Below are 16,053 nucleotides of genomic sequence, written 5' to 3' on the forward strand. Positions count from 1 at the left end.
TGTGATATGCTACCAAACCAAATGTTCAGCCTTTGCCTCGTAGAGCAGGGGCCATATTGCTGCATACAAACATGTAGAATAAAAACGATTCATGCCCCAAATACTTATTTTTAATCAGCATGAAACAAGTGTAAGCAACCAGGGGATACAAATAAAAGTGGGAAAAAACCACTTCAGCTTTAGAAGGCACTGATCTCCAAGCACTGGCAGGTTAGGCACTGTTGGATTTATACAGATGCAGTTACCAAATGTTTTGGAGGCACTTAGGAGGGCTCAAAGGAAGTGAAAGAATTTTGCTGGTTTTGAGCAGGTCCTCCCAAGTGTGAGGGACAGCATTTGGGAGGAGGTGCTACAATGTGGATTTGAAAAGCCACTGATGCTATAATGTGGTTAAGGGCAAGAGTCTCTTCATACTGAAACAGGACTGACTGCTTGGGTGCTTGGTGTCCTTCAGAGTCCTGTGCCATGCCTGGCTGAAGCAAACAGGACTGACTGCTTGGGTGCTTGGTGTCCTTCAGAGTCCTGTGCCATGCCTGGCTGAAGCAAACAGGACTGACTGCTTGGGTGCTTGGTGTCCTTCAGAGTCCTGTGCCATGCCTGGCTGAAGCAAACAGGACTGACTGCTTGGGTGCTTGGTGTCCTTCAGAGTCCTGTGCCATGCCTGGCTGAAGCAAACAGGACTGACTGCTTGGGTGCTTGGTGTCCTTCAGAGTCCTGTGCCATGCCTGGCTGAAGCTCTGTAACCCTGTGTAACCTTGTTGTGCTTATTTATGCCCTTGTACCTGGTTTCTGGGGCGTGGACCACAATGTGTGTGTGTTTGTGTTTAGCTGAGGCTGTAGCTGTGACTGTAAAGTGGTGAGGGGTGGACAAGGGGAAGTGTCCAGGCTTGGACCTGTGAGGCTGTGTGTCCTCTGCAGGTTAAGGTGCCAGCACGTGTGATTTAGCACAGCTCAGCTGACCTAGACAGAGATGTCCTGGAGATGACCTGTGAGGTTTCCTGTCAATATGCTGTGACTGGAATCTTCTTCAAGAGGTTTTTGATCAACATTTCAAAGATACCTGTTAAATTCACTTACCAGTGCAATGCTGCAGTCTTCCATGTGATTGCAGTGAAAGCAGTAAGCTGGACTGCTCTTAAAATAATGGAATGGATTGGGTTGGAAGAGACCTCTGAGATCATCAAGTCCAACCCTTGGTCCAAATCCAGTCCCTTTACCAGATCATGGCACTCAGTGCCACGGCCAAGCTCAGTTGAAAAACCTCCAGGGATGGGGAATCCACTCCCTCTCTGGGCAGCCCATTCCAATGCCTGAGCACTCTCTCTGCAAAGAAGTTTTTTCTGCTCTCCAACTTCAATTTCCCCTGGCAGAGCTTGAGCCTGTGCCCCCTTGTGCTATTGCTGAGTGCCTTAATCTCACTGAAAGCTAAATGATTAACCACCATTTGGTTAACTAACTAGATGCCAACTCTTGTGGTTATGGATGCTTGTCTGCTATGACTTCAGAATGGCCTGATCTTCCCATGGGTTGCAGCTTGGTAACTGTAAAAGTTTCTTCCACAGGGGTGGTTTCAAAGCAGCGAATCGTTGCCACTCTGAGGAGTACCAGTGGTGGCCCAGTGCCTGAGGGGTCTGAGCTGGGACAGGGCTGCATCACCTGAAGGCATATGGCTTTGTCACTAGTTCTGTGTCATTGGTAGACATGCTGGTGGCATTAGGAAGAAGTCAAAACTTGGCATCTTTAGATCTTCTTAAGCTGTTGGAGAGAGCTACACCTTCGGAGTTAGGAAGGACTTGTTCATTCACAGCAATAAGTTAAGCCAGTATTAAGTCAGTAGAGCTGACTATTAGGTGGTGATGCTGTGTAGTGAATAAATAATGCTTGCTGTGGGCAAATGTGTTGAGAAATTTGTCCTCAGTAGTCACTTATGGAAGGAGACAATGATCTTGCAGATGACATGTCTTCCTCTTCTTCATGTCACCCCTGGAGTGGTTTGTCTAACAGGAACTGCAATACTGGTCTGTGGCTGACCATCTGTCCAGAGCCAAAAGGACATCACAGTAATGAAGGCCAAGGTACAAGCAGGAGTTTGTAGATCAGTGTCAGCTGAGCAGTGGCAGGTGGTGGTCAAGGCTCTGCCTTGAGCTGCAAAGGCTTCAAAGTGAGAGATGAGATGCTGCGCAGGGTTTGAGTTGGAGAGACATGTGGCAGGTCCATGGTGATAAAAGAGGTTGTGGAGGGCTCTGGGGGAAGAAATGAGCTCTGTTTTAGTCCCATTCATCATGAGCTGACAACTTAGCATTGACAAAGGTGTCAGGCTGAAACTGTTCTTTGAACATAAGGAGACAGATCCTGAGCAGAGGTGCAGATCTGAGTAGTCAGTGGAGTGATGGGAGCTTGAACTTGTTTTGCAGATGAGATTCCTGAGACAAGATACCGAGGAAAGAGAGACCTGAGAATAGAGAGAGCGTTGATGAAGAATGAAGATCCATGATGGGAAAAATAAGAAAAGATTAGTAAGTAAGATTAGTAAGTGCAGTAAGAATACAAGTGTCTTGTCCTGTTTCGAGAGTAGGATGGTTGTCTGAAAAGGAAGATGTGGATGGAGAGTTTTCATTGAAGTGTGGGGGCTGAAAATTGAGCTTGTGAGAGTTCATGTAGTTGGGGTAAAACTGCTCCAACAACACTAGAGATGAAAAAGAAATGGCTGAAGAGGCACAGGTGGGTTTTTACAATTATTTTGGTGGTAGGTGAGAAAAATAGAAGCATCTTTCTGCTGAAAAGAAGAATTAAGCAGATTAAGGCTAGATGAGATGTTCAGAGGGAAACACTGGGTCTATGGGTAGTTGAATAGAGCGATGGAACCAAGGATATGTGGGAGAAGAGCGAGTGTTTATCTTTGCCCTGTGTACCTTGCACACCTCCTTTTCCTAAAGCACTCTTCTCTCTCTGCTGGGATGATATTTTCCTCTTGAGAGGAACTAAGGCTGAGTGAGCTTGAGACACAGAGCAGTGGCTAAGTGGGACTGCAATATGACTGAAAATTCAGCTTTCTCTAACTGAAGTATTATTTAAATACATGGAAGAGTTGGAAGAAGAATGGCAAATTCTGGCACATGTGGAAAGAGCTACAGCTGGAGATGGTCTATGTGGATTTTATTATGGTAGAGGAGGCCAAAGAGTTCAAGGTAGTGGGAACAGCCACCATATCAGTGAAAGTGTGGGAATAGAGGGCTGGGGGTGATCTGCTAACAGATGTTGTAGCTCCTCTGCCACTTCCAGACATTCATGGTAGGATTTAAGGAGCTCATGTCTCATACTGTAAGACAACAGAGGCAGGAAAAATGTTTCTGGAGCAGTGAAAGAGGCAGAGGGGAGAAAATGAGCAAAGAAAAACATGAAGTTGAGACAACAGTAGGACATACAAAAACTAAACTTGCTGGAAATATCTTAAAGTATTATTTTAGTTCCTTCCTTCCCAGACTGTGGGGAGAAGGGTTTTTTCAGTTTTTTTTTCCTTTTTTTTTTCTGTTTTCCCTTTTGCTTCAGTACAGTTCCAGTTAGTTAGAACAGTGACTTCTTTAGATTAAGCAGAGCTGTACTACCCACTGCCTGTGTGTGGCAAGGAGTTCTCTGTACCATGTACAAGCAGACAATGTCTGTGCAGACTCTTTTCTTCCTACACAAATGCTGAGGGCATCTTGCTTGTTTTATGCCTGAAAGGGAGGCTTGTTCTGTGGCTTGGACTCAAAACAATGGATTTGATTTTATTTTATTTTTCTTTTCTACTCCATTAGCTGTAAAAAATGCATAAAGCACAGCAGCTCTGAGTTAATTTAATTTGCTTGCTAGAAGTCTTTGTATGTTCCAAATAAATATTTGGTAGTTGCTTCACAAAAGAATATTTTTTGGCCCATAGTCAGAGTATGTACAAGAGAAAGGAAGTTCTGATAGAACCTCCTGATGAAAAATTCACCACCTCTTCCCCACCCTCCCAGGGTGCTTTTTCTCTCTCACTTGTTTGAAATGGGAGCAGTGATGACAGGGCAGTCTGAGGGATCAGAGACACCCTGATGGGACCGAGGAGTTAGTGAGTTTTGGAAGTGAGCAGTGTGGCCTCTGAATGGCAAAATGAATGAATGGTGGTTTCTTCTGGTTTTGGTTATTGTAATTAATCTGCTGTGCTTAATTCCCCCACCACTGCTTGTTCGTTCCGTGTCCCCTGGGTGTGTGATGTGCCTTCCCCTGTCTTGCCAGGCTGGCTGGGTGAGATGGGAGCTCCGCCTGAACCCTGCCCGGAGTTCCTGTTGGGTGTTCCCAGATGGCCAGAGTGCTCCCACCCCTCACTGTCCAGCCCTTTCACTGGATGGGCTGCACCTCCCTGTGCTGCAGGGCCAGCTGGTGTTTGTGGCCACACAGCTGGAGTGGCCCAGGGGATGTGGCAGTCTCAGAGCAAGGGAGGGAGGCTGGAAGTGGCACACCTCACAAGAGCTTTGCTCTCTTGGGGAACAAGGTTCAAACACTCTCTGCAGAGCATGGGCTTTGCTTAACTTTAAGCTTCTATAAAATAACCTGGGTTTAAGGTCACTTCAGGATGGTCATATCACTGGAAAGAAGCTTGCTATCTAATATTTAAAGGCTGCTGAGCTGGCTGCTCTCACTGCATAAAAGCACAAACCCCAGGACTTAAGGAATAATTTGGGTGGGTTTTTATTGTTTTTAATTTAAATTGTCTTTGACCGGCATCTTTCCATTTGGTTTGCCTACTTCAAGAGCTGGTTTATTCAAAGCTGAGAAATAAATCAACTGGGATACTGGAGAAGCAAGGTTTGCTCTCCTCTTCTAATAAGGAAGGAAACCACCTGAATTTAAGATATTGTAGCCCAGAGACATGAAATCATATGAACAGAAGTAGATTGCTATTGCCATTGCTGTGCTGAAGGTCATTTTGATAAAAATCAAAACTTACATTTGAGGTACTGGGGACACACATCACATGTGCATCCACCCACAGTGACTGCACCTGAGTTTTGCTTTTGTGTGGATGTGAACACTGAAGGACATTCTTTTGTGATGTCACAAGATCATGCTTTGTTTTTTAGCATAAACTGGAATGAATGACAAGTCCCTTGGCTAAATCTGGATAGGGACAGTGTCCTTGCAGTTTAGAAGGTGCCAGATAAGGAGTATCTTCAACAGATACTCTTTTTTCAACAGGTTTTCAAAATTGTGATGGATTTCATTTACTCAGTAGGAAAACTGTCAGCGGAAACACAACATTAACCCTCATTACTTTAAATTTGTGGGGTGGTTGTGATCTTCTTGCTGTTTTGACTGTGCATAAGGTAGAAAAAGTTAAACTACTCTCATGCTTCTGAACTATAACTGAGTGATTCTTTCTGAGGTCTTGCACATGAAGACCTTGGAGCAAGCCAGAGATCAGGAGTAGATGGTATAGCTGGGAACAACACAAGTTTATTACTTGTGAGCTTTCTGGCAGTGAGCTTTTGTTCTACCTACAGCTAGGAAAAACTGGAGGTGGAAACTAAGATGTGAGCCAGGGAGGAAACTGAGTAATGGTTGGGTCCACGTTGTTAGTTCCTCTGATGGGGCTTATTTATTACAATGTCTGGTGGCACCTCCTGTGAAAGAGTTTTAAACTCACTCTCTGCACCATAGAATTGACTTCCACACACTGTTGTAGAGGAAACATCTGTGGATGGAAAACATCCTGTGACAGATAATACAAGGAAAGAGAAGTGAACTGGGCTACTCTGTACTTGTTTGTATTGCAGGTATAATGCAATGTCTGTGCACACATCCTACTTGATGTAGGAGTTACTGATGCCTCTTTTCCCCTTATAGGCAACATGATATGATCTTCCTGGTTCTCAGAACAGCACTGATGTCGCTTCTCCTCCTTCTCTCTTGTCTTTGCCTTTCACATACAGTCAAAGTGTCAGCAGTAGAGGTCAACACACCGGAGGAGATGTTTGTGGAGAACGGGACGGACGCAAAGCTCCCGTGCACGTTCACGTCTGTGGAAGTGATCAGCAGTGCAGCATCTGTTTCTTGGAGCTTCCAACCAGAGGGAGCCGCAACTCGGATCTCAGTAAGGAGTGACTAGAGGGACAAGCCTGGGAGGGGAGGCTGAGAAAAGTGTGCAGTGCTCTGCTAACTGGTTTTAAGGAGCAAGCAGATATGGATTCAAGCCTCCTTCTGTGTGTCTTGTCTCCATCACTGTGATTTTAGGGGAGATTTTTTAGAGTTGTAAAAAAGTATTGGCATGTGCCAGATTGCTGCAAAGCCTGGAGTGTGCAGTGACCACAAAGTTACTTTGTCAGACTGAGGAGAGGGGTGTTGGTTTGGGAGCAGTGTATATGAAGTAGATGAGCATCTAGGCATGTTTTAAACTCTCTGTTGTCTTGTACTTGAAAGGAGCAGTTGCAGAATTTGAACTATCACTGTAATTACAGTATTATTTTGCTTGTGTACTGTATAGTTTGAAAGGGTTTGAAGTAAGGCCAGTCTCCTTGGTTTCAGAAGAAAATTGAATGTCTCAAGTCAGTGAGCAGTTACATCCTCAAGTTACAGTTATTTGACAAGTTAAAATCAGGCTAGCAAGGAACTTAGACAAATAACATTTGACATCACTTCTTTCCTGTATGTTGAGCCCAAGTGGGCTCAGATCCTTTGGGTGTGAACCTTCAAAGAAATGGTTTTGGTGGGTTGTTAGCTGTCTTCTTCCTCTGTTGCATTAGCTGGGCACATCTGAGCTGCCTGACACTTCTGCTTCCTCCTTGTTCCTTGTCCTGAGTGAGAGTTCAGAGGAAGCTGAACAAGGAACTGTGGGGCAGTGGGGAAGATGTGGGGACAGCAGGGTGCTCAGCCTTCCCTCTGCTGCAGACATGAGATCATTTAAACTCTAAGAGCCCTTCAGTGCTCAGAGCAGAGAATCCAAAACAGTGTATGAGTGTCTTGCTCAATATATAGAGCTCTGAAGAACAAGCTTCTGAATTTTCAGTGAAATAAATACTTAGTTTGGAAAAGGGTGCTCTTCTTAGGAAGCCAAAGCAGTAGTTGGGCAAAAGCTTAAAGAGAGTGGGGCACATTTCCTGCCCCTGTCGAACAGGATGGGTGAAAACAAGCCATCTGTTTGTACATTTTCCGCTCCCCATATATCCTTCCATTCCCTTTCTGATCACTGTCCAGCTCTGGAAATACACCTTCAGGAGAAAACATTTTTTGTAAGTGTAGTCAGTGTAGACATTCTGCATGGATACAGTGATCAGCACAACTGAGAGAAAAGCACATTGTCTGTGAGCAGAAGTGACCCAGCATGGTCTGATATTAGTTCCTCTGTTTCTTTTGAGGAGCTGGGGGAATATAGAGGGAACATTTCTATGAGCCCAAGTCATGTCATTATGTATCTTCGTGGGCATTAATTTGAAAGATCAATCTCATGATCAGCTCATGTCTGAGCTAAGTCCATACTTCTCCTGACAAGGATGACCCTGTGCCTCTTTAGAATCACACTGGCAACCTTGTGGCCATGTGGTGGGGCTGACCTGACCAAGGGCTTCCCCTCCTTGTCCCCTTCCACTGACACATGTCCAGTGGTAGAGACACCTCAGCATTAATGAAACATCTGATCACAGCAGGGCTTCGTAATCGGCTTAAACCACTTGAAATCCATCAGTTCTAGGTCTCAAAAGAAGTGTCTTAGTAAACCACTGAATCATAGGCAAGGAGTGGCTTGAGTCACTTAGTCTGTGTTTCAGGACATGTTTATTTTGTGATTTCTCCTCCCCTAGGTGAGGAAACCTAGAGAGCTGAGAAATGTACCTCTTGCCTTCTAGACCTCCAGCTGGTGACTCCCCCTGTGCACAGGGGTGTGGTGATGAAGTGCTGCAGTGCCAAAGGGTATAATCCAGCAGGAAAAGCTGCAGACTGATGCAGAGTTCCTCCAAAATGGTGACAGATGACTGTGTGCTGGCAGACTTCCTACCACATGAGGATAGTTTGTTGAATTTATGCTGATCTGTAGGCTTCTCTTCTCCCATGCATTTGAAAGCAGAGGTGCCCTGTAGAAGTCTATGCACTTCTACTGCTGTAAATTCCAATTTTGGTCAGGTATAGTTAGAAAATAGGCAGTTTCTCCCTATTCTATACTAAGCAGGTTCATTCTTCAAGGATTTTTGGTCATATCTGGGGTGTGCAGGGCCCTTGTGCAACTTAGTCACCTAAAACCTGGGAAGATGTTCTGTTTAGTTACTTCAAGGTTTCTGAAAACAGCCAGATAAGCTCTAAATTGCTCACTGGATTTTTGGGAGGTGGAAGGAAGGAGGATATTGTATGTTAATTTAACTGTGTTTTAGTTGCAAGTAACACACAGCAACACACAAGTCAGGAAACTTGGTATCCTTTTCCTACTCGGATGCAGACAGCTTCCTGTGCCTAAAAGACAGATGGCTGTGTTCCAGAACTGTTCTGTCCTTTAATTATTCCCAGGTTACCAGCCTTTTTCTCTTTCCCCCACCTCCTTGTGTGTAAAACTCTGTGCCCATCAAAATAGGAAAAAAACTAAACCAACAAACCCCAAACAATCCAACCACAAAACAAATCAGAACCAGCAGGAAACTGGAACTTGTGGTCTGTTGTGCTGGAATGGTTGAGTATAAGCCATAGCATGATTATGTGATCCAGAGGCAACAAGCCAGACTAAAGTGGTGATGCAGGAGGAGGAAAAAGTCTCAAATAAATATAATACAGTTGATTCTGGGAGAGTGCTGTGAGAGAAACATGGTAGCTCTGTAATCTCTAATTGGATTGTTCTTATGTCCTCTTTTCCTTGACTACAGTTTTTCTATTACTCTAATGGAAAATCATACCCCGGGAAGGACATACCATTTAAAGACAGGATCACTTGGGCTGGAGATCTTAACAAGAAAGATGCTTCTATCACAATATCAAACATGCAGTTCCGGGACAACGGCACGTACATTTGTGATGTCAAGAACCCACCTGACATTGTTGTCAAGCCAGGAGAAATCCGAGTTAGAGTTGTGGAGAAAGGTATTCACCTATATCATTGTTTTCCTTCCCACCTTTTAAATTTTTTTATTTTCACCCTTCCTTGTTCTATGTCACTTTTATTGGGGGTGAGGGAGTAGCGTGGAGGGAACAACTGTATTTTTCATTCTCTTCTTCCAGGTCCTAATAATTGAACCAGTATCTGTCAGCTGTTTAAAAAACTGGATGTCATACACTTTTTCTCTTTCCCCACTAATGCCTGTGCTTTTAACAATTATTATCAAGAGCTTGATGAAAACCCATCTTCTTATTTCAAAGTCCTGTGAATGTATTCCCTGTATTGTGCTACAGTAAATGTTTGAAATCTGGGGAGCAAGGAGAGAAAGTGGCAGAGTCTTCTCTTTGGAATCCATCTGGTGTATATAATGGAATACAAAGCCATAAATCTGGCCTGAGCACATACTGGCAGACAGGGAAATGCTCCTGAAATGCTTCTGTCTTCCCTGCAAAGGTGTTTGTGTTGGATGTCAGTCTCTTCTACTCAGGTGTTCTTGCAGTGGTGACCCTTGAAAACTGCAAGGGCTGGCTGCTTGCAGCCACACCAGGCTTCTGGTTAGCGTTTGGTAACATCACTCACAGCCCAAGCACTCACTTAGATTCTGTATGTCAGTGTGGCTCTTTATTTCCCTTGATCATCCAAAACATTTGATTGTTCTGCCTAAGCTGGAGGTCAGCCAAAGCGAGCTGTTTCCTACAATGAAATGATTCTTACAGTGATTGGATTTCCAAATTCATAATTCAATAAGGACAAAAATATATGCTGCATTCAAAAACTGCAGTGCTGGTGCAGCTATTCCATGAGATTTTCATATGTTAGGGAAGATAACTCTGTGATTTAATTAGAATGGTGCTGCTGCTATGGCAGGTGTGTGCCCCTGCTCATGAGGTCATTCTGTGTTCTTATGTAGGCAAGGTCCTCTCCTCCCTCCTCTCCTCCCTCCTCTCCTCCCTCCTCTCCTCCCTCCTCTCCTCCCTCCTCTCCTCCCTCCTCTCCTCCCTCCTCTCCTCCCTCCTCTCCTCCCTCCTCTCCTCCCTCCTCTCCTCCCTCCTCTCCTCCCTCCTCTCCTCCCTCCTCTCCTCCCTCCTCTCCTCCCTCCTCTCCTCCCTCCTCTCCTCCCTCCTCTCCTCCCTCCTCTCCTCCCTCCTCGAGCAGTTTAGGGTTGGATGGAACCTCTGGAGGTCCATCCATCACTTAGAACTTTCTGTTCCTTGGAAGCTTGAAGTCTGTGTAAAGTAGGGTCAGTTTATTTTCTCACAGTGTATTGACAGACACTATGAAGAAGCAGTAAAGCAACTGCCAGTTTGGCAAAGTCAGGCTGTCCTGGCAAAGCCTCTGCAGATTTTAACCCAGGTTAAGCAAATGAAGACTGACTTAGGTGCACTGATTCAGCTGATATTTTCCAACAGACTTGCATGCTGGCTTCCCCACAGGTGGGGCACCTGGACAGGAGAATCTCAGTGATTCTGGAGGAGACCCTGTATTTGAAATACTTCTCATCATCAGAAAAATGCTGCGACATTTGTCTTCAGATTCTTAGGAAGACTGTGAAAACCGGTTTTCAAGCTACAGTTGTAATCCTGTCTTGCATTCTGACTTCACCTGAAAGTAATGCTCTTGCAGTAACTAGGTTGTAACTCATTCTGAACGGAGATGGAGAAATTTTTTATATTGAAACAAGCACATATTGAGTCTTGTGCATATTTTTTTTCACTATCCACTGCTCTGAATCATGTGTCTGCTGTTCAAAGCCACATCCATACTTTACGCATTGAAATGACCTCATAGATGCTTCGTTAGCTTTCAGTTTTGGATTAAGCATTTAATAAGTTCTGTGTTGGCCTAACTCTTTAAAATTGCCAAGCCAGGGTCACTCAACTGAGGTCTCACTGCAGTATGTACATATTTAGGAGGGTTTGAGTTATGAGGGTTTGAAACTGCAGGCAGTTTTCAGCCTCAACTAAGTGGTGCCTCCTTGAATGAGTGGGAAACAGCAAGAGATAATTAAGACAGTGAGAAAACTGGCAATATAACCAAACCAAAATGAGGTAAGGGAGGAGCTGAGGGCAACAATGTGTCTTGATCATTTCTCATGAAACTAAAATTACATTTGGAGAGTGAGTGAAATCCAATTAGAAGCTGTAACAAAGTATATGGACACTGCCATAAACCTATGGGAATGTGGCCATGGGAGGGATTAAGAATATATAAAGAGTAATTTGAAAGATCTTTCATCTTTCCTATTCCTTTTCCTGCATTTTATTTTCTTTTGAGTATGTTGCATGTAGTTTAATAAAATTAGTTCTGTGTGTGACATCTTCAGCCTGTGCTCCCTCGTCTGCCACAATCATCCACGACACAGTGTTTGCACAAACAGCTCCATCAGAAAATCCTACTGGCAGGGATGAGGAGCAAGACTGTTCTTTTAATAGTGCATCTGAATCTGGAAGTGTCTTGGTTTGAGATAAGCAACTGCCAACCCCCCCAAGCACAGAGAGAAAAGCCTCCCTCCTAACACCAGGGAAAGGGAGGAAAAGAGAGGGGAAAGGAAAAAACCACTTCAAACTGCGTTTATACTAAATCTACATATATTTTTCACAGAAAGAAAGAGACAATTAGAAGAGAGTACAAACATACACTCACGCAAGTTTGCAACAACAAGTTCCTCACTTCTTAACGAACACACAAACTTTACTGTCTTAACTACACATTATTTAAGAAGAAGCTTATTCCCCAGGGAGACAAACTCAGGCAGAAAGGAGAGACTCAGAACAACACATTTTACTTTCCTGAGGTATTCTGTGAGCCAGTGGTGGGCCTGGTCCTCTCCATCCCCCCGGGACAGCATCGTGCGTCCTCCCAAGAGGAGGGCTGAGAAGCGACTGCCTTAACCACTCCCACACTGGTTCCTACTTCCCTGGAGATGATGTCATAATGTGGTATGGAATATAAAATTACTGGCTAGAAGAGGTCAGCTGTTAGCTCAGCCCAGCTCAAGTCAGCTGACAGCTTCGGCCTAGTCCAAACTTCAGAGCCCAAATCTAGGCCCACCTAGGTGAACCCATAACAGGAAGGGACTACTGTTTGAAGCCTAAATGACAGAAATTTGTAGGGAATTCCAAGTTCTTACATGAGGCTCCCCCTGCTTGTAACAGGCAGCTACTTAACACTGTGTTCAAGACAGCTGGTGCTGTCTGTAGATAGTCCAGCTTTGATCTGAGCACACAGGGGGAGAAAATGAGAATTGTATGAAAATCGTTATCCTTAAGAGCAATTTCACTTTCCTGCCTATTTCATAAAACTGATGCCAACATGCTTTTGGCAAAATGGAAATTGCTTCGAATTACAGTGATAATTAGTGAAAAGCATTTTCTGAATGGCTGGATTTTTGCTTTGTGTTGAGCTGTTAAATAAAATGTTGGCGTTCAGAGCAGGTGTTTGGCTATGTAGCTGGGAGGCTCTGTTATAATGGAGTCATTGGCTGCTCTGGAAATACTTACGAGGAGTTCATGGAACTGTGGAATGCCGGAAAATATAGGAAAAACATGGGGGCAAAATATTCTGTGGTTGAACTATGTGATTGTCAAATTGTGTGAGCTCTCCTGTAGTCTGTTGGATTAAGTTCTGAGGAGCAATAAAGCCACACTCTAGTTTCACATGCAAACAGTTGCATTTTTCAATAAGGTTTTAAAAACTTCTGTCAACAGAACATAACTGTTGTCCATCACTCAGATTCAACCAACCAGAAAAACCTGAGTCAAAGAAGTGACAGAACTATCAGATTTTTATATCAGTCCTCCAGCAAACACTCTGCTCTATGGCTTTGCATTGTAACTTGATTTCTTGCTCTGAAAAAGTGTGTTTTGTGTTGTCCAAGGCAGCAGCTGCTCTGCTATCAGAAATCCATGTCTACTTGGATGCTTTTGCAGGCACTTTCAAAAAGGTGAAAAAGCACAGAAACTAGAGAAATCTAGGATTGTCCTCTGAAGAAGAAGAGGAGCAGGTGACACGAGCTGAGGAGGCCCCACCACATAACCAGCTACCAGAAGAGGAGAAGCGATATGCTCTCTTCACAGATGGCTCTTGCCGCATTGTAGGGACAGGCCGGAAATGGAAAGCAGCTGTATGGAGTCCTACACGTCAAGTTGCAGAAGCCACTGAAGGACAGGGTGGATCAAGTCAGGTTGCAGAGCTGAAAGCTGTTCAGCTGGCCTTGGATATCACTGAATGAGAGAAGTGGCCAAGACTCTACCTTTACACTGACTCGTGGATGGTGGCCAATGCTCTGTGGGGATGGCTGGAGCGCTGGAGAAAGGCCGGCTGGCAGCGCAAAGGGAAACCCATCTGGGCGGCTGAGATGTGGCAGGACATCGCTGCCCGGGTAGAGAAGCTGAGTGTGAAGGTCCGTCACGTAGATGCTCATGTACCCAAGAGCCGGGCTAATGAGGAGCATCGTAACAACGAGCAGGTGGATCGAGCTGCCAGGATTGAAGTCTCTCAGGTAGATCTGGATTGGCAGCATAAGGGAGAATTCTTTCTAGCTCGATGGGCCCATGATGCCTCTGGTGATCAGGGCAGAGATGCGACATACAGATGGGCTTGTGACCGAGGGGTGGATCTAACCATGGACAGTGTCTCACAGGTTATCCATGACTGTGACACATGTGCTGCCATCAAGCAGGCCAAGCGGGTGAAGCCTCTATGGTATGGTGGACGGTGGTCGAAATACAGGTATGGGGAGGCCTGGCAAGTTGACTACATCACACTTCCCCAAACACGCCAAGGCAAGCGCTACGTGCTGACCATGGTAGAGGCAACCACCGGATGGCTGGAGACATACCCCGTATCTCACGCCACTGCCCGGAATACCATCCTGGGCCTTGAGAAACAAGTCCTGTGGAGACACGGCACCCCAGAGAGAATAGAGTCTGACAACAGCACCCACTTCAAGAACAGCCTCATAGACACCTGGGCCAGAGAGCACGGCATTGAGTGGGTGTATCATATCCCCTACCATGCTCCAGCTGCCGGGAAAGTTGAGCGATGTAATGGACTGCTGAAAACCACCTTGAAGGTGTTGGGTGGGGGAACTTTCAAACACTGGGAGCTGCATTTGGCAAAGGCCACCTGGTTGGTCAACACCCGGGGCTCCATCAGTCGAGCTGGCCCTGCCCAATCAGAACTCTTGAGTACTGTAGATGGAGATAAAGTCCCTGTGGTCCATATGAGAGGTATGTTAGGAAAGACTGTTTGGGTTAGTCCCACCTCAAACAAAGGCAAACCCATCTGAGGGATTGTTTTTGCTCAAGGACCTGGTTGCTTGTAGGTCTTTTGTACTCATTCTCTTGTTGGCTTTTGTTTCTGACTGCTCTTTCTTGGCCTGCCTTCCCCCAAAATAATATTAGGGAAAATGTGAGTAAAGCAATACTGTGTTCCTCTCCATGTATTTCTGGTATTGTCCAATGATCCAGACAAAAGAAAGTAAAAAATGAGTCTATAAAAATGTATAAACTGCATATTGAGACACCAGAATTGTGTATAAACAGTAGTAGGAGTGAGCATGTGCTGTCTGGTGTCTGCTGTGTGCTGCCTGGAGAACTCCCAGCCTTCAGTGGGTTAGCAGTGTGCATTCAGGTGAGCCTGCCTTTTCCTCTTCACCTTGCTGGAAATTTCCAGAGGGATATAACCTTTTTTTCCCCCCCTCTAGATGCACAATGAGACAGGGTTGTCCTCGTTGTCACTTGTTGTGGGAGTAAAGAAAGATTTTTGAGTTGAGAAAAAGGGTTTTTAGACTTGCAGACAGGTTCTAAGGCCTGCTGGCAGGTGCAAGTTTAGTTCTGTGAGAAAGAGACCAATAACTAGCAAAACCAAAGGAGATAAGAAGGCTATGGGTTATTCTACTCATGGGAAAGGAATCTTGAGAGATAACGTGCTCATAGCAATGGTGTGTGTGTGGCTCGGCTTCGCAAACAAAGATTTGGGAAGGGCTGTCCCCACGTGGGTGTGCCCTTCCAGCCTGCACAGTGGATTTTAGGTGAGGCTCAGCGTGCGCAGAACTGGCCCCACTAGCAATGGTGAACATTTGTCTAAAAGTGTCATCCAGTTAAAGCTGTGATGAGTTTGACAGACACTGTGATTCAGCCTATAGGATGAAGCTATGGGTGGGAAAAGGTAAGGGATATATTCTGTAACTGGAAGTTAGAGCTTAGGTTTTACCTGTCTTTTTTCTCTCCGTGGAGTTTTTGAATAAACTGTCTTTGAGTGTGACACCTGTAAGCTGTGGCCTAATTAATCTTTTCTTGCCTTCATGATTTACTGCCGAACTCACACAGTCATACTATTACAACTTGTGTTCCCTGACATGTAAAAACTCCTGGTTCAGCACAAACTCTGCTCTGCGGTGACACCAAGAACACTCAGTGTGTGCTCTGTTCATACGTTACTCTGCTGTCATTGCCACTTGGGCTGCCAGGGTCATTTCTGGGTATTACATTAGTGCCTTCTGCTCTGAACGAGTCCAGGCTGAAGGGCATTTGTGGTCTGCACTTCTGTTGCCGAGGGAATGCAGAAGAGTTGAATGTTCTCTCCCTTCTCTCTGCAGACAGCCTGCCCGCGTTCCCCATTGCCACGGTGGCGGGGATAGCCATCGGTACGGTTACGGGTCTCTCATCGCTCATCTCTATTGTGGTGTGTCTTGTCATCAGAAAGAACAACTCTAAAAAACGATACTCTGGGTAAGAGATCTCCCTCCTCACCTGTGGGTGATGCGAGGAACAGCAGCAGGATCAGAGGGAGGACTTAAAGGGGGGTAGGAGTTGTTTCAGCCAAGTCTTGGCAGCCATGGTTACAGAAAGGGTATAGCCAGTGTGGAGCACTGATCATCTGCCTTTAATGATTATCTTTGTACTCTGCTTGAAAAGACAAACTGACCATGAGTTGCACCTGAAAATCACTAGATGGTG

The 16,053-nt window shown here is 45.1% G+C and overlaps 1 protein-coding gene across 3 annotated transcripts in view; it reads left to right on the forward strand.

The window, feature by feature from the left end:
* MPZL1 (myelin protein zero like 1) overlaps positions 1-16,053 on the forward strand; it is a 44,620-nt gene that overhangs the window by 12,007 nt on the left and 16,560 nt on the right. For 2 of the 3 annotated variants that reach the window (XM_071564055.1, XM_071564069.1), the window contains exons 2-4: positions 5,952-6,112; positions 8,862-9,075; positions 15,693-15,825. In XM_071564055.1, coding sequence (XP_071420156.1) covers positions 5,952-6,112; positions 8,862-9,075; positions 15,693-15,825 — 508 coding nt within the window. Of the gene's footprint in view, positions 1-2,414; positions 2,517-5,951; positions 6,113-8,861; positions 9,076-15,692; positions 15,826-16,053 lie in introns of all 3 variants that reach the window. The other variant, XM_071564062.1, reaches the window with a different exon arrangement.

This window comes from Pithys albifrons, chromosome 1, assembly GCF_047495875.1.
Source record: "Pithys albifrons albifrons isolate INPA30051 chromosome 1, PitAlb_v1, whole genome shotgun sequence".
Classification (NCBI taxonomy): domain Eukaryota; kingdom Metazoa; phylum Chordata; class Aves; order Passeriformes; family Thamnophilidae; genus Pithys; species Pithys albifrons.